At 59.6% G+C, this 25,477-nt stretch overlaps 9 protein-coding genes across 9 annotated transcripts; all 9 read left to right on the forward strand.

The window, feature by feature from the left end:
• Window positions 1–504: 504 nt before the first annotated feature.
• On the forward strand, window positions 505–2,883 carry LSCM1_06371 (uncharacterized protein; the record flags this gene model as incomplete). Its single annotated transcript, XM_067323801.1, has 1 exon — window positions 505–2,883. One exon carries the CDS (start codon window positions 505–507, stop codon window positions 2,881–2,883), a length of 2,379 nt encoding a protein of 792 aa, XP_067179115.1.
• Window positions 2,884–3,751: 868 nt separating this feature from the next.
• Window positions 3,752–4,972, forward strand: LSCM1_06372 (uncharacterized protein; the record flags this gene model as incomplete). Its single annotated transcript, XM_067323802.1, has 1 exon — window positions 3,752–4,972. One exon carries the CDS (start codon window positions 3,752–3,754, stop codon window positions 4,970–4,972), a length of 1,221 nt encoding a protein of 406 aa, XP_067179116.1.
• A 3,092-nt stretch (window positions 4,973–8,064) lies between these two features.
• LSCM1_06373 (uncharacterized protein) lies at window positions 8,065–8,319 on the forward strand (the record flags this gene model as incomplete). Its single annotated transcript, XM_067323803.1, has 1 exon — window positions 8,065–8,319. One exon carries the CDS (start codon window positions 8,065–8,067, stop codon window positions 8,317–8,319), a length of 255 nt encoding a protein of 84 aa, XP_067179117.1.
• A 710-nt stretch (window positions 8,320–9,029) lies between these two features.
• LSCM1_06374 (uncharacterized protein) lies at window positions 9,030–11,120 on the forward strand (the record flags this gene model as incomplete). Its single annotated transcript, XM_067323804.1, has 1 exon — window positions 9,030–11,120. One exon carries the CDS (start codon window positions 9,030–9,032, stop codon window positions 11,118–11,120), a length of 2,091 nt encoding a protein of 696 aa, XP_067179118.1.
• Window positions 11,121–11,904: 784 nt separating this feature from the next.
• LSCM1_06375 (uncharacterized protein) lies at window positions 11,905–12,885 on the forward strand (the record flags this gene model as incomplete). Its single annotated transcript, XM_067323805.1, has 1 exon — window positions 11,905–12,885. The coding sequence occupies one exon, from the start codon at window positions 11,905–11,907 to the stop codon at window positions 12,883–12,885; it is 981 nt and encodes a 326-aa protein (XP_067179119.1).
• An 880-nt stretch (window positions 12,886–13,765) lies between these two features.
• LSCM1_06376 (uncharacterized protein) lies at window positions 13,766–14,938 on the forward strand (the record flags this gene model as incomplete). Its single annotated transcript, XM_067323806.1, has 1 exon — window positions 13,766–14,938. One exon carries the CDS (start codon window positions 13,766–13,768, stop codon window positions 14,936–14,938), a length of 1,173 nt encoding a protein of 390 aa, XP_067179120.1.
• A 582-nt stretch (window positions 14,939–15,520) lies between these two features.
• Window positions 15,521–16,459, forward strand: LSCM1_06377 (uncharacterized protein; the record flags this gene model as incomplete). Its single annotated transcript, XM_067323807.1, has 1 exon — window positions 15,521–16,459. One exon carries the CDS (start codon window positions 15,521–15,523, stop codon window positions 16,457–16,459), a length of 939 nt encoding a protein of 312 aa, XP_067179121.1.
• A 2,532-nt stretch (window positions 16,460–18,991) lies between these two features.
• On the forward strand, window positions 18,992–21,082 carry LSCM1_06378 (uncharacterized protein; the record flags this gene model as incomplete). Its single annotated transcript, XM_067323808.1, has 1 exon — window positions 18,992–21,082. The coding sequence occupies one exon, from the start codon at window positions 18,992–18,994 to the stop codon at window positions 21,080–21,082; it is 2,091 nt and encodes a 696-aa protein (XP_067179122.1).
• Window positions 21,083–22,017: 935 nt separating this feature from the next.
• Window positions 22,018–23,859, forward strand: LSCM1_06379 (uncharacterized protein; the record flags this gene model as incomplete). The annotated part of the gene is made up of 1 exon (XM_067323809.1): window positions 22,018–23,859. One exon carries the CDS (start codon window positions 22,018–22,020, stop codon window positions 23,857–23,859), a length of 1,842 nt encoding a protein of 613 aa, XP_067179123.1.
• Window positions 23,860–25,477: the final 1,618 nt, after the last annotated feature.

Genomic DNA, 25,477 nt, shown 5'->3' on the forward strand with positions numbered 1-25,477 from the left:
TTCAAAGAATGTCTGTGGTGCCCTGATAACGGTCTTTGAAGGGTGAAGTCTAGAGGACTCGAGCCCTCTACTTGCGAAGGGAATTTCTCTAGTCAAGCCACACTGATGAGGCCTCACGCATTTAAAGCCTTTTCTATGTTGCCCCTCTTCTGTTTCCATGCCACGCGCCTTTCCACTCCCTCTTACGCATCACCCTAGCTACTCACTGCTTCCCCTCTCTCTCTGTGGGAACTGATGATACAAAGAGACACACGTACATCTTCACACACCAAAAGAATCTATCGCTCACCGCTTTGCGCGTACTTCCGCGAATCCCCTCAAAAGAAGTCTGTCCTCGACAGACGCCTGTATCTTTCACCGCTCCCCTTTACTCCCGGGTCTTTCCCTCTTTGATGGTTTCCTTTTTTCTCACATGTGTGGAAATCTGCTACGTATAGACTTTTGCTGTTGTCATCTTCCCCCCTTCCGTTGCCTGCTCTCCCCATCGTTAGAGGGCTCGCAGCGATGTCGCTCTCGGTAGAATTGGCGCCAGATGAGGGAGCGCTATCGAATGCTCAGAAGTGGGAGGCACTGGCGGAGTACGAGCAGGTAGAGGCCGTGTACCACCTGCTCAAGCGGATCTCCGGGACGTGCCTGCGCCATGGCCACCTCCGCGTCATTGAAAGAGAGGAGCTTGTATGCTACGGCATTCATGCAGATGCTAGCAGCAGCACGCGCCGCTTACTTCTTTACGGGCGTGTACGGTACTGCCACAGGGAAGCGCTGCTGGCACTTGTGCGGCAGATACGCCTGCACTCGGTGCGCGACCTCGATACTGCCGTCACGGCAGGCTTGCAAGCAGGCGACCCCGTGCCACATGCGCTGCTGGAGCCTCTCATGCCGTCTCTTCAAACAACTGCGTACGTGCTTTGGTATCGTGTTTACTGTGCCATGCAATGCGGCATCTTCCGCACAGCGCACATGCGGCAGAAAAAGGTGAAGCATCGCCTCAAGCAATTGATACGCGAGGCAGTGGTGACGTCGTCGACCAGCGAGAAGGTGGCATTGGAGGAAGCGGGCCGTGGAGGCAATGCGACGACTGCGTCGCCGGGGAAGTTGAGCACTTCAGGGCACGCAAACACACTGCATTTCTACACGCAGGAGTTCAGCCACCTCTTCGACAAGGGCGCTGCTGCACTGAAGGATCAAAGCGGCGCGGACTGCGCTCATGAGTCATTAGCGCTGAAGAACTTTATGGCCGCCGCGAGGGAGGCACGGGTCTCGCTGGCCTGTGTTGCCTCCACTGTCCCTTCTGTCTTTGTTGCGTGGTCATACCTCTATCCTAATTGCATGGAGTGGTTGCAGCGGCATCTGTTTAACGACTCCCATCTGCGAGAGACGCTGAAAGAAACGGGGCTCTCAGGGCGGTACGCCGTCCTGCTGGACAAAGACCCTTGGCTGTCGTTTGCGGCCGAGTACGGCGACGTGCTGCCACGTCTCCCGACGAAGGCAGCCTTCCGCATCGAGCTGCTTCAGCCGCTTCCGAAGCGGGCACAGATTGTCTTGCTGAACGTGGACGAGGACGCTACCGAGGCCCGTGCAGCGTTCCAGAAGCTGAAAGGGGGGCTTCGTGGTTGGAAGAGCCCTGAAGTTGACCTGCTGTCGCTGTGGTGCGGCTGTGAGGGCCTTCAGTCAGAGGTGGCGACTCTTTTCCACATCGAAAAACTTCCCTTCATCGTTGACACGCGCCCAGGGCACCGTGGCGGATGTGAGAAGGTACCCTCACGCATGAAGCTGTGGACGTGCGACAGTAGACGACCGGTGATTGTGCGCTCCTCACACGATGCGTTTGAGGTGGCGAAAGACTTGCATGGCGTCCACGACACACCTAAGATGCACCACAGGCGAGGCGAGGCGAGTGCAGCAACGCCGGCTCTGTATGAGGACGAGAGCACATGGCATAGTCTCGCTGCCCAGGAGCGTGCCGGCCTCGCCGGCCGGCTGAGCGCGCACATTGCACAACGCCGCCTTCCGTTGTGCTTCGCCGCCTTCGTTGGACGGGAGTACGTCATATGCGACCCACACACTATTGATCCGTGGAAGGCTGTGGGGTGCATTGCCATCTCACACTTGAAACTCGGCGGTGAGTACGTCACCGGACGCGACTTGATACCGGTTGCCACAGAGCTACGACGCATGCACCAGCTAGACGGCTTCGAGTTCCACGTCAAGATTATGGAGCCCTCGGCCCCGCTTGTATCGTCGTTAGAATGGGCAACGCCGCAGTTGCGACGGGAAGGGAAGATGCACGTTGCCATGTGTGTCCGCTGCAGGCTGCTCATGGACGTCGACACCGTTGCACATGTAAGGTGCTTGCATTGCCCCTCGAAGGATAGGAGCGGTGTCCTGTGCGAGGTGTGTGCATTCGCAGCTCTGAGCCACCCGCCTCAACACGTCCTTCTGCGAATTCCTGCTGGCGTGTGGACCCCGTCGCTGCCGCTGCTGTGGGGCCCCTCCAACGTCGCTCCGCTCGACGTGTTGTTGGGGCGAAACCAGTCGAAGGAGCTCAAGTGCCACCGTGGCATCTTCTGCAATCGGTGCCGCATGGTGATTCGTGGCACCCGATGGAAGTGCGCGCGCTGCTACCAGTGTGACCTGTGCGACACATGCACCCGCATTTGCAGTAAGCGGGAAGCGCTCACGAAGTCCGAACCACATGCCAGTGCTCACGGGAGCGCATTGCTGCCATCGCCGCCGCTGCCCGCACCGCACGTAACACCAACCTGCACCGAAGACGCGACGCACCCGATGTTGTTTATTCCCTACGCGCCCGAGCCTAATGCAAACAGTCTTCTGAGGCCAAAGTGCAGCGCAAGCTTGGACGAATGGCTGCGCACACTTTGATGCAGCGGCCCACACACCCAATAGCAACCGCCTCTCTCTACTGCGCTTGACAGCGAGCCTTCCGTCTCTTAGTCTGAGAGTACGGTGGCATCGCCTCCGCTTCCTCTTTGGAGGTCGGCAGCGGGTGGGATCGTGTATGCGAGCCTGCGAGCCTTACCGATGTCTATAATCAGGCCTCTCTCTCTACGTCCGTTGCCTCAACCGAAGAGCGACCCTCCGACACCTTCCCCTGCGCACCATTCAGATGTGTGCGCGTGTATGTGATCGCATGCACAGGTTTCCCCCACCCCCTTTCGTTCTCCTGACCGACTGCTCGTCCGTGGCAAGCGCGCCATTATGCAGCCTCATGCTTCCAACTATTCCCAACCTCTATCACACTCTCCTCCTACCTGCCTCCCTTCCTCACTCTGAGCCCCCCCTCCTCTTCTTCCCCGACATACACGCAACTCTGCAGCATCGTCACACCTCTGCAGAAACGGTTCTCACGCGGGTGACGCAGCCTGGACACGCCGCCGCTGCTGGTGCCCCCTCTTCCCCTCTGGTCTCATCAGCTCCTTCCACCCCTACCTTTTCCACACACACACACACACATATACCGCAAAGCACAGGCGAGCATCCGGCACATCTGATTCTCCTTTGCCCTCCATTTTTTTCGTCCTCTCTTCAGGTCCATTAGGGACACCCACCCTCTCCTTCATACCCTACCGGTGCATAGCGCTGACAGCGACACGATTCGTCTTCCCTGTCGCTCAAACGTTGTTGCCTGCCTCTACTCGATCTTTGCTGTGGCCGTGGTCTTTCGAGGACTTTGTTGCCCTTTGACAACTTTCCCCCGCCCTCTTCCACCGCGTCAGCTTCCAGCATCACGATGGGGTGCAGATCCAGCCGCGTAAAGTCCACGAAGGAAGGTGAGGGTGAGAAGGGCAACAACAGTGTACCTGGTAGCGGCGCTTCAACCGATACGTCCCCAAGGCCCCAGTTTGAGGAGACGATAGAAATTCCGGCTTCGATGAGCCCTGGCGATCGACAGCAGCGCGGTGCCTCGGAGCACTCGATGAACTCGGCGGCTAAGGCGGAGCGCAGCGCCAGCGCGAACCGCTACGCAACGGAGGGGGATTTGAATCCGATGTGCCCGGTGGAGCTGCGCGCGATTATGGATAACATGACGGACTTATCTACGGGATCATCGTTGAGCGCCCCGCAGCTGTTTCGCATATCGCCTACGGAGCGCGCCGAGGTCGAGCCAGGGACGTGGGCGTGGTGGCGCGAAGAGTTGCGGCACGAGCGTGTCACTAAGGACGGCTACCACCGGGTGCTGCTGCAGGACGTACAAACGCGGCTTACCACCCAGCATGAGGACGACCCGAGCACGGTAGAGCTAGACTTCAGCAGCTGCTACATGGAGCCCACGGCTCCGTACGTGCTAGGTCGCTTGTTTGCTTCTCCGCAGCTCAAGGAACTGCGGTGGATTACCTCGCTGCGACTGGATGGCAACTATTTCACCGATACCGGCTTCGGTACCATGCTCGCCACGATGTCGGCCGCGAACGAAAAGCAGACGATCTTGCCAGTACTGCGGCAACTCTACCTCAACAACATGAACCTTGATCGATACTCCGTGGCAGGGCTGTTTGCGTACCTGTTTCCTGTGGATCGGAATGCTACACGCAGCATCCCGGCCGCGGGGGTGTTGCGCATTGCTGGCAGTCGTGTCTCGCGGCCGTCGGGGGCCTTCATCACAGCCAAGAAGCATGGCCCTAAAGTGCCGCTGTTTCCTTCCATGTCGGTGCTTAGCCTCAGTGACAACCCGGGGGTAGGCACGGCGGGCCTCATTGTGATTCTCCGGAGTTTTTTGGCTGTGCACTACGAGCCCCACATCTTCTCCGTCATCGATCTCTCCAGGTGTGGCATAGACCGGGGCGCTTCCCGGTACATGCGCGAGTACTTTGAGCAGCTTTCTAGTGCGATCGATGCTGGCTGTTGCCCAGTGGTGCCAAAGAGATTTGTGCTGATGGGCAACCAGCACGGAATCGCAGACGCACATGAGATCTACTCGCCTGAAAACACCGGTATCCAGCTCGTGCTCTGAGCTGCAGCAGTCACTGTCTCCGTCCGTGCGGCTGGTGACAGGGGGCTGTACGACCCAGCGGCGGTGCTTCCGACACGCAGAAGCGCTTCCTTTTTTTTCGTTCTGTACGAGCGTAAGTATGGACGTTGGCGGGGGGGTTTCAGAAGCGCAACGCTGGACTCTTGCCTGAGCTTTCCTGTTGTCCGCCCTTTCTTTTTCCTCTATCTGCATGGGTGTGCTGGCGGGCTGTACCGGATTGTAAGTGTGAGTAGGGGGAGGGCGAACGTCGCGGCGCCTTCTCATGCTCACTATAAAGAGGCATCACAGCTCTCTCGCATCTTTTCGGGGTCTTTTCGCCTTGACTTGCCAATGCCACCCCAACGTTCGTTCTGCCTCCTCTCCTACTACACCACTTCTCGGCTCATTGGCGTTTTCGGCTGGCAGAAGAGGAGGATAGCGCTACGCAGATGCGTTCACACGCATGTACACGCGCCTTTGGTTTTCCACAAGACGGATGGTGCGCGTCCCGAATTGAGTGAAAGGGGAGTCTGAGTGCTCTCGCCACCTCTGTTCTTTCCTCAGATATCGCCGCTGTTCCCTTGCACCGCCATCCCTTCTTCCCTCCACACACACACACACGAGAACCGTTTCTCTCACTCGCACTCTTTCCAAGCAACAGAATCTTTTCCTCCTAGCGGCTGCTCGCGTTGTTGTTGGGCGCGCCTCACTGATGTCTGTCTCTGTGTGCGTGTGTGTGCATGTACGCGTACCATCGAGGGTGTCGCGATCTGGTGATCTGTTTTCTGCACACCTTCCGTACTGTCTCTCTCTTCTGCTCATCTCTCTCTGTTATGGGCGGTGAGGAACAGATCTCATCCTCGTGTGCGTGTGGGCTTCTGTGCGCGCTTATGTCTCTTCCTCTTTTAGATCTTCATCATTCGTCGCGTGTTCGCACATACGCTTGTTCTTACCATATATATATATATATAGATGTGTGTGTGTGTGTGGGTGTGCCCCCCCTGTCGCGCTCATTTTCTGTTTTACGTGATTGATCCTGCCGATGCCGGCGCGTTCGATACTCAGCTCATCCCCTGCCCTCCTTTCCCCCCTTTTCCCCTCCCCCCTCCCACGCTTTGTACTCATCTGTCGACGGTGTACCCGAAGAGGGCCCCCACTTATGCTTCGTCCTTTTTGTTTTTAGACCTTCCTTCCTCTCAACGCGCTGTGCCACTGATGTTTGGCCGACTGAATGCGGGAGTGGGGTGGGTGGGCGGGCCATTCTACGGTTGATCTCTCCGTCTCCACGTGTCTACGTGTGTGATGAGACAAGGCAGACGATCTGCTCCGCTTCTTCGCTTCGCACCATAGCTTCCCCTCCACGACCGCTTTTCACTCTCGTTGTTGATGCCTCGAGCAGCTCCTCCGCCCTCCGCCCCGCCCTTGCTAGCCCCTCTCTGTTTCCCTTGGCCAGCTGTGTGGCTGTGGCGCTTGCGCATCTCTTCTCCCCCCTCTCTCTCGCAACCGAGCAGTAACTCAGTCAGTGATTCGTGATTGTTTTTTTTTTCTTCTCTGTACATTCAGGACAGCAGCCTTATCGGGGCTCCTTTCGGCCTGTCGCAGGCCCACCCCCTCGCCCGCCGCGAAGCAGCGCTCGACACGCGGCACAGCCATGCGCCGCCTCTGCCTCAGGCTCGGCTCACCACCCCGACCTCGCAGGTAGCCTCGCAGTCACTCCCGTTGCGCTGGCCAGCATGTGGTGCGTCCCCCTCCGGGGCGGCTCAGGCGTCCCTCACGAGTAGGCGGTGTGAGAGCCGGGCAGCATACGCTCGAGTCGCTCGGACGCCACGCCATGCAGGACTTGGCAGCCGGCGTCAGTAGCGGTGAGTCCCTCGGACCTCCCTGCGTCGCAGGCACCTGCCCCGGTGCCCCCCACGAGAAGCGGCTCGGCATTGAGAGGGATGAGGAAGCTACTTGTCTTCCTTCCACACGGAGTGGGAACTATGCCTGTGAGATCCCCCACACGGAGATGTCCTCCGGTGTGTGTGTGCGTGAGGGGGAAAGGCCTCAGGCGGACGCACGAGGAAGGAATGACAGCACAGCAGTCGGTGCATTTTTTCCATCTCACTTTCGTTTGGCTTCTCCCATTATCCGACTGGCGAAGATGTTTAATTATCACACCCGTCCCTGCTGCGGGTTGTCTCGCTGTTGGGTTCTCTTTCCTTCGCTGTCTTTACCTACTTGCATGGAACGTGTCTCCGAGTCTGGCGCTCCACCGCACGCGACTGGGCAAGTGCTGCATGGGTGCAGCTGTGTGTCCCATGCACCCACATGCACCATTAGAAGTGGGCGCTTGCTCTTTGCCTAGTGGGCACTTCCAGACCTCTCGATATGGGGCACGTGGGCGACTAGTGGATAAGGGAAAGATTGAGCTATCACGCCGTGGTAAAAGATAGCGCTGAACGCGGCCATGGCACCGGAGCACACGCGGGCAAACGGCGCTTGAGCAGAGGGGCTTGAGAAACACTCGCATCAAAAAATGGGTACTCCGCTGGTACGTGTATATGGCCTCTGCGCCGCAGGCGCCTGAGGCTCTTAGTTTTCTGTACAGCCCAGAGGAGTACTGTAGAGGATATAAGGGGGAGTGGAGGAGGAGGAAGACTGATGCTCTCGCGACGCCTCATCCATGCCGAGAGTGAAGGACCTGACCGATCCCCTTCTCCCTCCCCTTCGCTCTGCCGCCTGCTCGCTTTTTCGACAGCGTCACAAACGCACTGCATGCCCCCAACTTCTGTACCTTTTCACCTCTCCGTTTCATCTCTGCAATACCCTTCTCTCTCTCTCTTACGTTACCTCCTCCCCTCTCGCCCTGCCCCTACCCCTGCCCACCTCCACACTCACTTCCGCACTCCTCTGTCGGTGTGCCTACACGTACCAGTGTATTGTATAACTTCATCTATCCTCGGTTGCGTGCCCGCTTTCGCACCACTTTGTCCCTCTGTCCATCAGATCGCACTCTCGCTGCCGCACTCCCTGCCCGTCACTTCGGCGTGTGAAGGTGCGAAGACGCACACACACACACACACAAACAAGCAAAGGAGGAGGCGGAAGGGGCAATGCTGCACCGCTCTCATGTGATGCGCGGCGGCTTCTCGCAGGAGGCCTTTCACCGAATGACCAAATACATCACTTCTCGCAACCCGAATGAAAAGTACCTGCGCACCGGGCACATTGTTCTCGAGACACTGAAGCGCTACCACGCGTACATTATGGCAGTTGTTCTGATCAGCGCCTTCACCGTGTACGACCACCGCCGGCACCCGGAGAAGATGCCGGGTGCTGCGCATGATGGCCGCTCCCTGGTCCTGTAAGAAGGTGGCTCGTGACGGAGTGCTCTGCCGCTTGACACACTGCAGCTTCTTTTCGTTATGAAATGTGCGTCAGCTGCGCTCGAATGTTGAACGCAGGTCGCCAAAGCGAGAGCTTGAGCTTGCCGCGTGTACCTGACGCCAGATTTCTTTCCCCTCTCTCCTCTCGCTCCCTGCGTGACAGCTGAACTCGTTGCTCGTGAGGGGGGGAGGCTGTGCGCCTCTCGATATGTCTGTGTGGTTGTGCGGATGTGCGTCTTGGTGCGTGCGCGTTTTCTGGCGGACTTCTTCCTTTCTCAGAGGCGCATCTTCATGCTATCATCTCAGAGAAACAAACAAAGGACAAAATTGAGGCGGATAGCGCGGGCACTTACAGTGCCGTACATTATGTGGCCTTGAATAGAAATGTGGGAGGAGGAGAGCGTGCATGGCGGCAGTGGTAGCGAACGGCGCGGGTATTGCTGGCTCCTTACCCTTCTCGCTCGCTCTCTCTCTCCCTTCCTCTCGCAGAGGACACGCATGCGCCAAGGGAAGTCTGCCGCTTGTGCGTACTTCTACGCGTCGACGTCATCTTTCGAGTTCTCTCCCGCTTTTCTTCCCCATGACCAAGCGCCAACACCCGCGCATTGGCCTATACACCCAGCGAAGCTCTGAGACGTTCTCCTTGCCGATCGAACACCACCTCTTTAAAACGGCGATTGCCCTGACATATCATGCAGCGCCGCCGCACGCCAGTAGAAGCTCCGCGTGGTGCGCCGTCGCAGAGCCTGCGACCACCGCTGCAGAATTCTCCCGGGTCAGGTGCAAGGCGAGTTCCGCGTAACGGCAACCCTGCAAAGACTCAGGCATCCAGCGCGATCCAGCTGACGCCGGTGCAGCAGATGGAGGCCAAGGCTGCGCGTGATGCGGTTCTCAGGGCCATGGCGAAGAGCTCTCCGCAGACGGCAAAAAAGTTCGTGGAGTCGATATCGCTTGATATTGATGTAGAGACCACACGACAGCTGCTGTTGAGTAAGAAAGGGTTTGCTGCCCTTCCGTCACCAATTGGGACCCTATGCCGTCAGCTGTGGAAACTGGACGTCTCGGGAAACGATCTGACAGACCTCAGCCCCTTATCCACGCTGCAACATCTTTCGAACCTGAATGTCGCACACAACCGTCGGCTTGTCTCGCTGAAGGGTCTCTCCGGGACCTGCCTCTCCGTTCTGAACATCTCTTTCTGCGCGGTTGAATCGCTGGAGGGGCTCGAGCACACCGCGCTCACCCTGCGCACCCTCATCGCCAACGACAACCGCTTGCAGCTTCGCTCTCCGCTCCTCGACGCCGTCGCGGTGGCTGGCGCCGAGGCTGCGGTGGACGTGGAAGCTCTCCGTGAACACTTGCCAGAGTCCTTGCGTAAGAGTGATGGCAACCGCGACGCGGGCCTGCACGCGGTGGCGCGGCGGAACTACGCGATTTTCTCCACCTTCCAGGAGTGTGAGACGATCGTACTATCCCGCAACAAGCACCTCTGCGAGCACTTTCCCACCTGGAGTGCAGAGGAAGTGGCGGCGGCGTGCGGTGAAGTTCCAGATCGCGCGAGTGCTGCGGCGGGCGACGAGGCTAGCGGCGAGGTGGCCAACGACACTACCCCCATGCCCGCTGGCGGCGATGACGACTCCGAGAACGGTGAGGAGACGTGCCGTGCCCCTACGGCTCAGCGACGTATCCATGGAGAGAAGACTTCACCCTCAGCTGGTCGGTCGGCCTCAACCAGCACTGCGGGCGCTCGCGACGCTCTCGATGACTCACCAGAGATGGCAACGTACAAGGAACGGCGCCGTGCGTTGGCCATGGCGCACCCCCTCTCAGTATTTGAGAGGCTGTCACGGCTGAGGAAGCTGTCGCTGAGCGGCTGTGATCTGCATTCGCTGCCAGCGCGGTGGTTCCTGCCGATGCTCACGGAACTGCGCCTCGCACAGAACTACCTTACTTCTCTTCAGCCGGACGGCGTCATTTTGCGCTCTCTGCACATCCTCGACATCAGCAATAACCTCTTCGCGTCGGTGGTGTCCCTGCGCCGGTGTCGCTACCTGGAGCAGCTGAACGTGCGCGGCAACCCGCTCATCGAGGAGGGCGCTGCGCAGGACAAGACAGCGGGCCTAGTGATGAATGAGCCCATCTCTTACTTGACGGTGACAACCCCTTCCTCAGGCACTGGCGCAGTACCCATCGCGGTGCAGCAGCGCGTCCGTCGCTTCTTTCCCAATATGAAGTTGTTGGATGGACAGCCCCTAATGACAGTGGAGCAGGTGCGCGCCGCCTACAAGCAGGGGAGCGCGCAATTATTGGCTAAGGAGGCAACGTCGGCTGAGAGGAGCGACCGGGACGGCCCACATGTCGTTGACACTGCCCATGAGACGCACGATGCCGTTAGCGATGCTCCTGCTGACCCAGATGATAGCGAGGGAGGCAGTGCTAACGGCGACGCATCAAACTTAAAAGCCACGGCGCGCGCCACGATGCGATCCCCTGCCCGGAAAGCACGTCGTGTCGACCCTGCCGTCATCGCTGCTGAGGCAGATGAAATGGACGTCGTCGTGGAAGCGCCGGCGTCCGTGGTCAAGGTTGCCCACGCGCCGATCGTGCGGCGGGAGCGTGTGCTGCTGCGCCCTGGCGCCACTTCTGCAGCAGATAATAACGCGACAGCGGCGGGGCAGAAGCGAAAAGGCAGCAAGGCTCCGCGATCACCGGCTGCTGTTGTTTGCGGGCAGGCGGCCGTCGCCAAGCTTCTGCAGCAGAGCCGCATCAAGACAGCGTGGTAGTAGCGCTCTAGCTGCGCATTTCGGCTTTGCAGCGGCTTGCCCGACATATTGCCACGAGTGGACGTACACTCACACCCGCCCCCACATCCTCTGTAAAGTCACTGCGTCGAACGAGTAACCGCCTTGCATAAGGGGCAGCGCAGAACGCACGCACGCGCACACACAAACGCAAAAACGCTGAATCTTTTGATTGGACATCGGCTAATAGCGTCCCTTACCCCTCTCTGTTGACGGTGCGCGTACCGATGTGCCGGAACGCAGGGCGTCCCTGCGGGAGTGTGTCTGTCTGTCGTATCACCTACGTCTTGACTCTCCTCGTCCTGCATCCTCCTCCCTCCCCTCCTCCTTCGCTTTCTCGTTGATAATCGCGTGATTTGCCACCGTCACCCCCGCCCAAACGCGTACTCCCGCCTACTCGATTACGAGCTTCGCTTTCTGTGCATCGCCACGTCTCCTGAGGGTCAGGAGCCGATGCATGAAAACGAGACCGATACAAACGCACGCGCATAGACACAGCGAAAGGGTGAGGGCGGCGCTCACGCCAGACGTCTGCCTGCGCGAAGCACGTTGCCGACCCAGGAGGAACTCTTCATTCTTTTTTTCCCGCTCACAACCAGCCAGTAGCGCACCGCTTCTCAAGTTCCGACGAAGGAGAGGGGGGAGGGGGACGGGCACTGGTACGACTAGCTCACGGGGAGACGACGGTGAGGCTGGCCGCCTCCTTCCCGTTATTTCCTAGCGGCACCTACTCTGCTTCCTGGCCATCGTTTGCTGGCGGGCCTTCATGTTTGAGGAGGCGCTCCGGCAAGCGCCGCGGGAGGAGCTCGTAGAGCACATTCGACTCCAGCGAGAGCTGATTCAGCGCCTTCACCGGCGTGTCCTCGAACTAGAGAGCACCCTGGAGAGTGCGTACACGTGCCCAAGCGCCGGTGATGGGGCGTCTGGTGCAGATGGCTGCCAAGCGGCACTTTCTGAACAGCAACGCGACGTGTTTTCCAGCGACGCTTGCCATGGCGCATCGCCTCCGATGAACGGGCAAGGCGTAAACAGGGCGCCTGACGGCGTGCTGCCGGCAGCGAAGGGGGCGACTCTTCTAGGAACACATCGCGAAACGTCACTGAGCCTCAGCGAACGTTGGCCAACCGACAGCCACGGAGCAATCGCATCACTGGAGCCGCGCCGTCAACTTTCGCGCTTTTACACAGAAGAGAGGGCACTATCGGCCTTTGCGCGCTTGCCGTCGTCATCTCAGCGACAAACGGGAGCGCGCTTGGCGACGACAACGCCTACCAGTCCCACTGATGATGCAACTCCTGCACCGATACCCCCAAGGCGGCCGGTGACTCGTGCTCCTGATATCTCTACTGGGCTGACCTCGTCATTGGTAGACCATCCCACGGTGTTGGAGGGGATCAAGGAGATCAACTACGTGCTTGCCGCCCACCGAGCTGGTCGTCCAGCTCTGCCGCTACCAGTAGTGGAGGAGCTGGAGGACATTCGTACGAGGCTGCTTCGTGGCTTCAAGCAGACTCACATAATGAGTGGTGGAGGCGACGGAGAGGCACAGGGGGTGGCGTCAGCTGTGTGCCAGGCCTACGGAGCACTGCCAAAAGGTGTGGAGGCGGTCCTTGGCGACGGCCGATCAGATCTCTCGCTGGGGCGCTGTGTGGATGACGTCAGCGGTATGAGTCGTGTGCGTCCACGATGGATCTCGCCGGACTCATCGAGGGTCGTCTACGGAACACCTTCTCATCCTTACCAGTAGCACTCCGCCCGGATAGCAGTGAGGGGAAGCAGAGGGGAGAGAGGGAGGGTGTGGCAGCACCTCACTCTGTGCTGCTCGCTCATTACCCCGCTTGCGGCTAATGCCGCCGCCCTCCCTCGTTTCCTCTCTCCCTCTCTCCGCCACCGCTTCAGGTGCACTCAGGCCCGCACTACTTTCATCTGCCGGTGCCTCCCTTTGGGGCGAGCCATGCGTGAGAGAAGCCGCAGGGGTCACAAATGCGCGCGAACGAAAAGGGGAGGGGGAAAGGGGTGCCTTCGCTCGCCCCCCCTCTGTCTTCAATTCTTTCCCCATCGCTTCTGCCAGCAATGCCAGAAGAGACGCAGCAGCGCCGTATGTGTGCGAGCGGTCTCCGTGTGGCGTGCCTCTTGGTTTAGACGCTGCAACCCAGTTATGGACACAGGCGCATGCATCGGTACAAATGCGTGAGGAGGGTATCCCCGCGTGCAGCTGCTGCAAGAGCCGTGCAACTATCGCTTGCTTTGAAACTTCCCTCCTTCCCCTCGGCACCCCATTCCCCCCTCAACTCTTCCCTTTTTGTGGCCCCCTCCACACACACATATATATATATACCCGACTCTTCCCGGGTACTAAGCGCCAGTACTTGCATTCACCCATTCGTCTGCGAGCGAGAGCGAGAGCGAGAGAAGGGGAGGGGGCACAACTGTCGTTAAAACGTTGTGCGTGTGCATGTATTCGTTGCCGCCTGCCCATCGCGCCGAACAGTCACACACACCTGATTTGTGTGCTGCGACAGACGGAGTGAGCAGCGCAAGTTGCGCCTTGGCAACTGCTCGCCCGCACCCACGCCCTCTTCTCCCCTCCCCTTCGATCCAAATCGTCGGTGCTCTCACCGTAGTAAATGCAGTTCGTGTTTGTTGTGAAAGGCCGCGGTGTGGCGTTGCCGCAGACGCTGACTGCCGACCGACTCTTTGTTTCGGCGTCCCGAGAGACGGCCTACCGCTCTCGCCATGCGCGGGACTGGGGCAAGAGGAAATACAACATTGCTGCCCCTACGCCAGGCTCGCCGCTGCAAATATCGGGCTCCCGACTGAGAGACCTCTGTTGGGGGGAGTCGCCGCTGTCCTCCACAATGTCGATGGAGCGAGAGGATCTCACATTTAACTGCGTCATGGTACAGACACCATACGCTGCTCGTGCCTCCGACGGAGGTATTGAGCTGGCGCCGCTGCGTGTGATTGCCGCTGATGCCCTCGAGCACATCTTCTTCAATGTCAGCGAGGACCTCTTGCAAGATGGTCGTCTGGTTGTCTTTACATATGCAGATAATCTACTGCACGTCAGCATCGACGCCGGCGTCTGGGCAGAGAGCCAAGTGGGAGCTGTCGGTGCCAGCTCAGGCGTCGCTGCCGGTGTTGGTGACGGTGGTACAGGGGCTTCTGGCAATGTCAGCGGCCTCGCCGCTGAGTGGGCCTCCAACGAGGGCTCCTCTCTCAACGCGGACGGCGGGGCTGCTGCGGGGGTGGCTAAGCGACCACGCTGCGCCGAGCGCGTGTGTAGTGAGGAGGAGCCCAATCGGGTGTCCCGCCGCTGTGACTCGCCGCACTCGTTGCTCAGTAAGGAGCAGGTGCTGGCTGTCGTGCCGTCTGCTGTGAGCGGCGACGACATCAAAGAGCTGAATGAACTCATTGATGAAGGCAAATTGTCGACCCTTGACGCGAGCCTGACCGACTTCTTCTGCGGCCAGTGCTTTCATCTCCCGCTGTTGACGCTGACCATGTCGTGCTGTGGGGCGGTGCTGTGCCAGCGCTGTGCACCGACGCCACCAACGGTGGAAGGGGTGTCGGCGACAGATCGCGCGTGCCCTGTCTGCGGGGAAGAGCCGCTCGATCCACCGATAAGCCACCTGTCACGCGATACCAAGGTGGCAAAACTGGTCAAAGAGCTGAAGGTGCTCTACTTGCCTCAGCTCCGCGCACTTCGTGAGTCACGGCAGGTCTCGGCGCATCCATCGACGCCTTCCACGCCGCCGTTCCTGCTATCCAATGCGCCAGTGCTGGGGCCGCCGCATTGAGCGCCAGTTGACTCGATATACAGGGGAAAAAAGGCGCACAGCGTGCAGGTAAACGCGGATATATATGCGTGCGCATCTGTACACACACAGAACCGATACATAGACACACCACCGCTCCAGGTAGACATGCGGAGATGAGCCCCTCTGCGATGGTTGTCTCATGTGAGGCAACACCCACACTAGTGTGACCCTATTGTTGATCGCCTCGCGCCACCGTATCTCTGTGGAGGGTGTCTGCGCTGCATCCTGCAGCCGCGTTGGTCATCGATGGATGACACGCTTCTGCTAAAATGCGTACAACGCTCTGACACACGTTTTACTGCACTGCCATGATCAACTGCCCAATGTCCAACCTGTGCGGCCATGATGCATGCGGCCTTTCATATATATATATATAGCACTTCCTCCATTTCCCCTCAGTTGACTGTCGCAACGGGCCTCAGATGACTTATCGCTCCACCGCTGCCCTTCTCTTAGCGCGCCTGGCCGCCGTTGCAGTGACAGCGCTTCCCTCAACTGGTATTCACATTTTCTGTAGGCGCTATTGGATTCAGCCACGGGCACACACCTACGCCAATCCTAATGCCGGCACCGGTGATGCTTACAGACGCGGGCGCCGGGGCACGCGCTTCATCCTCGACTTGGCTCACCCTCGCCGATTTCAAAAAACACGTGTTTAGTCCGGGCTATGTCGTGGAGGATGACTGTGGCATTCCTGCTCGTGGGACCAAGCCTTCCGGGCGACCGATCAGTGGTGCCACCGCTGTGCTTTTCAACTTTTTCGCCCAGCAACTTCGTCGAAAGCGTCTTCGAAGCACGGGGACTCCTGCGGGATGTGCAGGCGGCGATGGCACCGCTGGCGATGTACCAGGCGAACGACGACAAAGCAACTCAGTACGACCCAGCTGCTGTAGCGCGACCTTGCGCAACGCGGTGCTGGACGTGTTGCATACTGCCCACGGATCCATCGGCAGTGCCGAGGCTGTCGGCCACGGTGGCTGTGTAGTGGTGGTGCACCTCACAGCCGCTAACGAGGATGCAGGCTGCCCATCATCGCCCAAGAGAGATAAACGTGCGGCGGTGTGGTACCTGGATGGCGTGTGCGTGGCAGAAGAAATTCCCCAAGCGTACCGAGCCGTGTGGACGAACCCGTGCATCTCCTCTGAGCCGCGGGGAGGCTTGACTGATGGCACCACCACTGTTTCTGCTACCTTTTCTGCTTGCAGCGCTTCTTTCCATCAGCCTTCGGTAAAGGAAGGGCCGCCGCTAATGGAGGTCACTTACCTCGGTGACATTTTTCGTATGAGTACCCCTTTGTGTGGCGTGCGACTGATGTGGGTGTCACCGTCGTCACGAGGGCGTGGGGTTGCCTATTCGATGGTGGAGCGGGCCCGGCGTGCCGTATGCTACGGATTCGTGGTGCCGGCAGAGCACGTCGCCTTCAGTGAGCCAACCGCGATGGGCCGTGCCTTTGCTCGCCGGTACCACGCGCGGGACGACTTCGCTGTGTACGGCTACTGAGCACCCGCGACTCTCTTTCTGTGGCCCGCTTTCTCAAGATTGGGGATCAGACGCTCGCACGCACACATATAAACGAGGGCGAAGTGTGTGCGTGTGCAAACCGCGACAGCGGTACAGGAGTGCTAGTAGACAAGCGCCCGCACCTCGTTTGGTACCGGCGCTGGTGGGCGCCGTATCCTCACGTACCACGACACCGTCTCCAGCTGCTGTTCATGGTACCATGCAGTGAGGCAATGCAGTACGCGCCGTCACATGCTTCACGTATGCGCGGGGGCTACGAAGAGGGGATGTGGAAGGGGAAAGACTCGTGCCTTGACGGTCTTGTACACTCGATGTCGTCCCCTCTTTCCACCTCTCTGCTGCTGCCCCGGCTTGGCCGTGCGCGAAACCTGCTATAGCTCTTCCACGCGTGTTACTTACCAAAGGCCGCTTCGCTTTCTTCCTCTCTCCCTATGCCTCGCTCGCGCACCTCTGGTGATGTGTTGCCGATGCGCTCGACCTCTGGTGCCTTTTCCCTTCCCCGATGCAACTGCCACCTCATGCACCTCGCCAGCGAGAGGGGAGCATCACTGGTGCTCTCTGACGAAATAATGGACGCAACATGAGGCGAAGCACATCGCAACGTCGTCCTCTCATTCTGTGATGCGAGAGCGGGTGCGCTACCAGCTGTCGACTCATGCACCCACGCAAGGACGAGGCAGCGCCTCCGTCCTATAAGACTGCATCAAAGACCGTTTCGCCTTTGCGAAGTTGATGAGCAGTTGGATAACGCGTCACATGCGATCCGCTCTTCGACCTGGTGCCCACGCACATGTGTGTGATGACACACCAAAGCAGGGAATCTCTTGTCGAGCGCCGACGCGCGTCGCCGGTGTGGTGACATGACACACTTTGAGTAACCGAATCCATTCATCGAGTTGGCTGACCCGTGTGCGTGTGTGCGCTTCCGTCCCCCCCCCCCCCTCTCTCATACATACACACGCACCACCCCAAATGACGAGTGTGGCATCTCTCCACGGACACCGCATTCGCACTGCGGTGCGTGACATCATTGTTGCCTTCGAACCTAATACCAGGGCCGATGGGTGTGTGCGTGTTGTGTGTGTGTGTGTTGTAATGCCGGCACCAAGAAAGAGCGTCGCTTCTCATTGACTGTGGTCACCAGCTTCTCCTTGCTACGGTTGCGCCGCGGTGGACGGTGCATTCGGGTGATAGGTGCGCATACGCGCACTGCTCGCTGGCCGAGAGTATGCGGCTGGCATTTTTTTTTCGCTGTAGCAATACGGTGTCACATCCGAAAAGGGGTGGGTGAGAGGACTGTCAGCTCATAGCCGCTGGTGTAGTGTCCTCTTCTTCCTCCTATGCAACTGCGCTAGACATGTCGTGTGCGTCTCACTCCTTCTCCGCACGTGCGTGCTGTGCCCGTGACAGAGCTGCGGAGCGCTCAAAGCGACAGCTAAAGAGGGGGGCCCTGCTCAACGAGGCGTCGCTGTTGATAGAGACGACGAAGCCTGATGCTATAGCCTGACAGTGCCGTGGGGGCCTCCAGACGAACGTTGCGGACTTGCGGGCGGTTGAGTGCGTGGATGTGCACGCAGCGCCGCACATCCAGCCTAAAGTCTCTGCATACACTCGCATCCACGCCAAACAAGCCACGCCTTATCGGCTGTCATGCGCATGGTCGACTCTACCTTCGCCCCCTCCCCCGACCTCTACGTTTCCCTTTCGCCTCTGGACGCCCCGCCTCGACCTGCCTCAGCGCGCTCCGCACCACGGTCCCTCTTAGTCCTTTGATCTTGCCCGTTCCCATCGAATACGCGCATCGTGTGGCTTCTGCGTCCTCTCATCTTCGCTTCCCGCGCAGACACGCCCAGACCTTTCCCTCCCCCCATCCCCTGTCGTGTCCCTCTTTTCTGTTTGTCGGCGCCTGCTGGTGTTGCCTCCAGGGCGGTAATCCCCCTTTTTTCTCTAACACCCACGTGCCTCCTTAACCCCCTCTCCTCCTCCTCCGTTTGATCTCTGCGCGATCGTGTGTGGCTGTCCGTGCTGCTCTCTCTCTCTGTGCATGCGGCGGGAGAGAGGAAGCACGTAAAGGGACGGCGCTCTTCTTCCCTTTCTCTGTTCGCTGGTGTTATATGTGTAAAGCTCCATTCTGTCTTCAGAGGTTGCCCTTTAGCTGATCCCTTTCGCTGTGTATGTGGCACCGGCGCTTCTGACGGCTGCCTTTGCGCGCCTCTGTGTATGTGTGTGCCACTACTCCCTGAGGTGACGCTCGCTTTCTTTCCGCATTTGCTACTTAATCGGTTCCTCCGCTAACTCTGTCTGCCTGCCTGTGACGAGCGGCTCTCTTCTCTTCTCCCTTAGCTTTGGTTCGTGCCCTGCCATCACCACCATAGATATCCAACCACACAGAGACACCAAGGCCCATCGCATTACGTCTGCGGCCCAGTCGTACGCCATTCGTGCGCATCTCCTCAGCGATACTGAGATTCCATCGAGGCTCACAGGTGTCAGAACGAAGCCGCAGTAGCCATGCTTCCCGCTTCGAAGGGTGACCCGTGGCGGTGGACTGTGCTGGCACTTTTCTGCCTCTACAGTGCATCGAACGCGATTCAATGGATCACGTACTCGTCCATCGCGACGGCAACCCGCGCCTTTTTCAACCTCACGACGAATGAGTTGAACATGCTCTCGTCCGTTTACATGATTGTCTTTGTCGTCGGGGCGTACTTCACGTGCACGACGTTTGAGCGCTGGGGTGTACGCCTCGGCGTCCTCGTCGGCTGTGGACTGAATGCCTTGGGGTCGATCCTCAAAGTGGCCCCCGGGCTGCAGAAGCCGTGCTATGCCACCCTGATCGTGCCCCAGACCCTCAACTCCATCGCGCAGCTATTTGTGCTGTCAACGCCGCCGCTGATTGCGGCGCAGTACTTTGCACCGAATCAGCGCACCTTCGCGACAGCCATTGCAGCCACGGCGAACAGCCTCGGCAACGCCGTCGCTCTTTTCGCGCCGCCATTGATCGTCAAGTCTAGCGCCGGCACGACAGAAGAATTCATGCTGCTGTTCTGCCTGGAGATGGGCTTCTGCCTCCTCATAACCGTCGGCGTCTTTTTCTTCCTGAAGCCGCCCAGATTCAAGGCGCCGAGCCGGGCATTACTTGGAGAGCTCGCATCTGCTCAAGGGGACGTGACGAGCCGTCGTGTAAGCTTCCCAACTGCCCAGCAGACGCATCCGCGACGCGGTGAGCGAGAGGAGGACGTCACTGACGACGAGCTACATAGTGAGCTGGCGAGTAATGGGCGGGAGGGCGACTGCGGAGGTGGCTCGGATGAGAAAGACGGCATCGCTGCCGGTGCAGGTCCACACCACGACGCTGCTCACGGACACGGACACGGACGCATGGCGCCGAGTGAGCCGATCGCGCCATACATCGCTGCGCGCACCGGTGCCCGCGGCGACAGGGCCAGCGCAACCCAGCCTTCCGTTGGATTTGCGAGCGTCGAGTGTACGAGTAAGCCAGGCGGGCGTGCCTGCCGTGCGCCGGAGGACATTGTGGACCCGACCGCCACTTCCTACACCGAACTCGATCGCGGTAGCATAAGCAAGCACAAAAAGATGACGATGTGGCACCGGGTGCGGCACAACGAGCACGTGATCACGTTCCTCGAGGTGGGCCACACTGTCCATCGACTTCTCTGCCGCCGCGACTTCCTCTATTTACTCGGCGCCTTCAGCATCAGCATGGGCAGCGTGTGGACGTTCGCCTCTGTGCTGGCGCAGATTGTGGAGCCCTTCGGTGTGACGGCCAAGGTGGCCGGAAGCATCGGTGCTGCCAACGTCGTCGTCGGGACAGCTGTGTCCTATCTTGTCGGTCTCTGGGTGGACCGCACACGGCACTACAAGTCCCCTCTGCTGGTGTGCTTGATCGGCTCCGTGCTTTGCTGCGTTGGGCTCATCGTCGTCATGCTGAAGGCTCCGAGCCACACCCTCACTATGGACGGGCTCTGCTCCGCCATTTACGTCGTGGCCGGCGTCTTTCAGAACACTGCCATCCCGATCTGCTTCGAGTTCGCGATGGAGATCTCGTACCCGCTGCCCGAGTCCGTGCCTGGCACCCTTCTCATGGCCGGCGCCAATCTGTGCTCTCTTGTCATGCTCTCCATCGCCTCGGCGATGCTCGGCAACAGCGTGGCGCCAACATCGGCCTGCGTCAACGTGCTCATTCTCATCACATGCGTCTGCTTCGTCGGTGCTGTCCTCGCCATCTTCCCTCGCGAGAAGCTCTACCGTCGCGATGCGGAGGCGGCGGCGCGGCAGCAGGTGATGGCGGCGGCGAGCGGAGGCTACGCGGCCTGCACGGCTGTGGGACATCAGCTCCCAAAGAACTCTTCAATGGCGCCTCCGCAGCCACCGCTGTCTGAGCTGGTGAGCGCTTCACGGGGCGTGCCCGCGCCTCTCAGAAACGTCGCGGCAAGGGATGCCGCGACCGAGGAGACGCTAGTCCATGCGGCACGCCGCCCGCTTGAGGCGAAGGCACCTGCTTACGGATCGTTGGTTGGCAGCAAGGTCGTCGTCAGTAATGATCTTACTGCAGATGCTCCTCTTGAGGCGCGGCGGTGAAGCCGTCCAATGGCGCAAGACGAGAGGAACGAATGCACGCCTGCGCTTTCGTGACAGGAAGAGGAGAAGCGAATAGGCGACGAGTAAAGGTATCAGAGCAAATACTGTCAAAGAACAGTTGCCCACCTTCTTGGCATCGCGTCGCTGTCTTCTACTTTCGGCTGCTCTCAGCTCCTCAAGATGTGTGAGTGCCGCGGCAATGAGACGTGCGCTTAGCAGTGCTTTGGAAGTCCCTGAGCGCCGGTGAGCACGCGCGCGTGCATTTGTGGACGTCCTAAGGCGATGATGTGTGAGCAGTGTCTCGCACGCTTTCGCGCCCTGCGCCTTTGAGCCTGTCTTTCTCTGGAGCTGCCTGCAGCCTCTCTCGAGGATGCAGATTCATCAGCATTATATACGCTTGAAGGTGCGCGTGGGAAAGCCAACAGCCGCATGCGCCTTCGCTGCGCGGGCAGCTTTGCCGCTCCTCACGTAGTCCGTCTTCGTTGCGGGAAAAAAGGGGGAAGGGGGAGGCGAAGGGAAAAGTGCCAGAGGACGTGTGATGTGGGTTGCTGGGGTGGAGTGCCGGCTCATTGTCAGCGGCAGGCGAGTAGCAGACGATCGTCGGCATAGGAGGCACGCCGCTCGCTTCTTCGGCGAGGCATCTATTCCATGTTGCCGGCATGCGTCGGTGCACCTGCCCGCCCAGGAAACACACGAAAGACCTCTCACGTAGGACGTGAGAGGCTTAGGGCAACTCTCTCTGTCTCTGTCTCGGACTGGCTTTGCGCGTTTGTGTGTGCATGTCTGTGACAGCATATGTGTGCGAGCCCCCCCCCGTGCCACATCGCCACCATCCGCGCCTCTTTTGTCATCGTCTCTCTCTCGTTTTCTCTCCCCGACTTGTCTTGCGATATAAAAGAGCACAAGCGGGTATATAACGGCATGCCGCCGCCGCCATGCCGCCGTCACATGTCCTGGCACTCTTTGCAGTGCTGACGAAGCAACAACTCACAGCAACGTCACTCCCTATCGCTTTCATAGTTGTTTTCTGTGCCATCACAGCCAGTGCGTGGTCACCGCCGAAGGCGTATGACGATCAGGAAGTCCGAGAGGTGAGCGAAGCGTCGCATACGCTTGTGTGGTGGCTTGACCTCCTCCTTGCCGTCGCGGGGATCGGTGCTGCCGCTTGGGCGGGCCTGTTGGTCGCGAGCTGGTGTCGAGCCTACCGCCGCCGCGCCGAGAATGCGGAGCGAAGTAAGGAGATCGAGAAGAGCATCCGTCTCATGACGGCCCGCTTGTACCGGACACGCCAGCTGTGGCAGGCACGCCAAATGCAGGCCGATCAGCAGCAGCACGACTCATCTCCGGAGCAACTCTTCCACGAACCGGTCAACCAACGCACGGACCAGCCTCCTGCGCACACCTGCAAGCAGTCGAAAAAGCGTATCGCTTCATATGATGCGTCTCATGAGGATGATGAGGTGGCGTTCAACTCAAACACAGCCGCGCCAGCGCCGGGGTCCCCTTACTTTCAGGTGCTGTCGTCACCGGTTTACCAGCCGCACCTGCGGACGGTGTCAGAGTCTTCAAGCTATCGGTACACTTTAGAGTGTAGCGCGGATTTTCTCACGTCCCAATCGGACTCACTTGTGCCACCCCCTGCCTTGAGAAACGGGGTGAAGTACGCCGCGCGCCCGCAGCCTTCGTTGCGCAGCGCCAGTCCCGCCCCGCCGCGCCCATCCGCGTTTAAGCGCGTGTTCGGCGGTACCCTCCAGATAACGGCCCTACGCCGAGCCCTGCGCGCCCCTCAGCTGCGCATCAAACAGTCAGGGTCGACATCGTTGCCGAAACCGTCACGTTGCCCGTCGCACCAGTCACTCCAGCTATCGGCATCGGTCAGAGACACGGCGTCTGTGCATTACAAAGGCATCTCGTCTTTCTACTTCCCTACTGACTCATCGATAACGTTTATGCTGGAAGCGGGCGAGTCCTTCGACGATGATAGCGCTGCCGAGACCGTGGCTACACATGGCGGCGAGGACGCGGCAGAAGGCCTATGCGGCACAGGTGATTGCAGCAGCGAGACCGGTCTTGACGACCTGGCACACCGCACAGGTATTGCCGAGACAGGAGAAAGCTCAAGCTTCAGCTTTCATGAAGAGTTCGTGGAGGAGCCGGGCGCAGCGCAGGTGTGGCAGCAGAGCCACCATCGGCCCGCGGCGGAGGAGGAGCTATATCGCATGCCCTCGCTGCGATCGCTGTCCGGTCACCAACTCCAGTGTCAGGATGTTGTCCCGCAAAGGGGTAAGATTCCAGTAGCGGAGGGTAGCCGAGTAGACTGCGCCGCAGATATGGGCGCTACTGCTCCCCAAGCTCTACGGGCAGAGTGCCGGGCTGATGAGACCGTCGGTGCCAACAACAACATGGGCGGGGTCGTATTCCTGGAGAGATCGCTCGTCGATGAGAATGAGCGGTTGGAGGGGCCATTCCTCCACGGCAGACGGCTCAACTGGACGAGGGGACCGAACAGCAGCCCGACTCTGCATACCTCTTTGAACTCGCACCGCTTCGCAGGAGCAAACATAATGCTTCCCAATAACACGCGGCGCTCCTCTTCCGCGGACCCCACAAAGGCCACCGGTGCCTCGCTACATCAAGAGCTCCTTCACTCCAGTAAGACAAGGCGCTATATGAAGTCCCTGCAGAGCTCCTTGGCACCACTGCCCCTACTGCCACTACCGGAGCGCGTGACAAGCACCACAGCGAAGGAGGCGCTTGGGAGCCCGGTAGCCCAGTGACGAATGCTTCGCGAACACTTTGCCGAGCCCCTCCCTCCCTCCCTCCCTCCCTCCCCCCTCGTGCAAAACTGTGCTGGCCGGGTGGTATTTCTTTGTACGCGTTTGCGCGTGCCACTTTCAGTGCATTTCGGGGCCTTGAGTCTGCGAAAGCACTGCAGGTGGTGCGCGGTGGCCCCTCCGTCTCTCGAGCTGAGTGCACTCGAGTCTATTCGTTCCTCCCTTGCACGGCATAGACTGCATTCTGTGGAACCTGTGCCCGCTTCTCTTTAGTACGTTGCTGATCGTGCGCTCTGGCGCCCTGACCCGCCTCTCGCCCCTCTTTCGCGCTCCTCCCCATTCCTTCTGTCTTCTCGCCGCGCGGCTGACCAGCCCACACCATTTGCGTACGTGCGCCGTTTCTTGAAGAACATCCTGCTGCTCACTACCCGCCACGCACACCATTGCTCACGGACGCACATGAACACATTAACAGTGCCAACGAGCGCGCCTACCACCTGTGACTTCGATGTACTTACATCGCCTGCCCCTTTTCTCATCGTGCGGCTCCCTGACTCACCATCGATGTCTATGTATACTTACGCCTGCGTGTTTCTCCGCGGCCCTGCCGATCTCTGTTTTTTTTTTCTCTCTTCCTGTAAGCGTCTCTGCAGGCGCACTTGGAATCGCTCTTGCGGGCCATCGGCCCCCTTTGGCCCGAACGGCCGCGCACTTCTCTTTCTGACCACCTTTTCCTCGCTGTGGTGTATCTCCGCTTCGTGTGTGATATCGCGTCGCTCTTCCCTTTCCTCCTCTCTGCTGCGTTTCCTGCGGTGGAAGGGTGGGAAGGGTGTGGGTGCCGCATGGGGGCGCGCTGTGTCTCCCCTATCAGCTCTCCTCCTCCCCGCTGCTGCCGCGTTTCCTTTCTTTTTGTTTGGCTTCGCGTGGGATCGCATAATGCGGACGGATGCACATCGACGCCAGTGATGTGGTGTTGATGTCTGCGGTAACTGCACGGCTGACTAAGCGGCTCCGTCGTGGTCGCCGTCACCCTCTTTCCTGTTTCCGCGCATACTGTCTGCGGACGGTGCAGTCCTCTTCAGGCAATCGTTTCAAGGCGGACTTCCCACACCGCTTCTTTCATTCCCTCCTCGGTGCTCGAAATCTCTGATAGTGAAGGCCGCACCTCCGTGCGTGGAAGCTCACAGGTCGAGGCACCCCTGCGCTGTGCTGCCGAGGTGGGCAAGCAGCCCCTCCCCCCTCCTCCTTCCTCATCCCTCTCAATGCCGAGCCGCTTCTCGTGGGGGGCACCGGGGCAGGTGCCTGCGACGCAGGGAGGTCCGAGGGGCTCACCGCTACTGACGCCGGCTGCCAAGTCCTGCATGGCGTGGCGTCCGAGCGACTCGAGCGTATGCTGCCCGGCTCTCACACCGCCTACTCGTGAGGGACGCCTGAGCCGCCCCGGAGGGGGACGCACCACATGCTGGCCAGCGCAACGGGAGTGACTGCGAGGCTACCTGCGAGGTCGGGGTGGTGAGCCGAGCCTGAGGCAGAGGCGGCGCATGGCTGTGCCGCGTGTCGAGCGCTGCTTCGCGGCGGGCGAAGGGGTGGGCCTGCGACAGGCGGGATGGGGCGGTTGTGA

The sequence above is a fragment of the Leishmania martiniquensis genome, chromosome 20 (genome assembly GCF_017916325.1).
Source record: "Leishmania martiniquensis isolate LSCM1 chromosome 20, whole genome shotgun sequence".
Taxonomy (NCBI): domain Eukaryota; phylum Euglenozoa; class Kinetoplastea; order Trypanosomatida; family Trypanosomatidae; genus Leishmania; species Leishmania martiniquensis.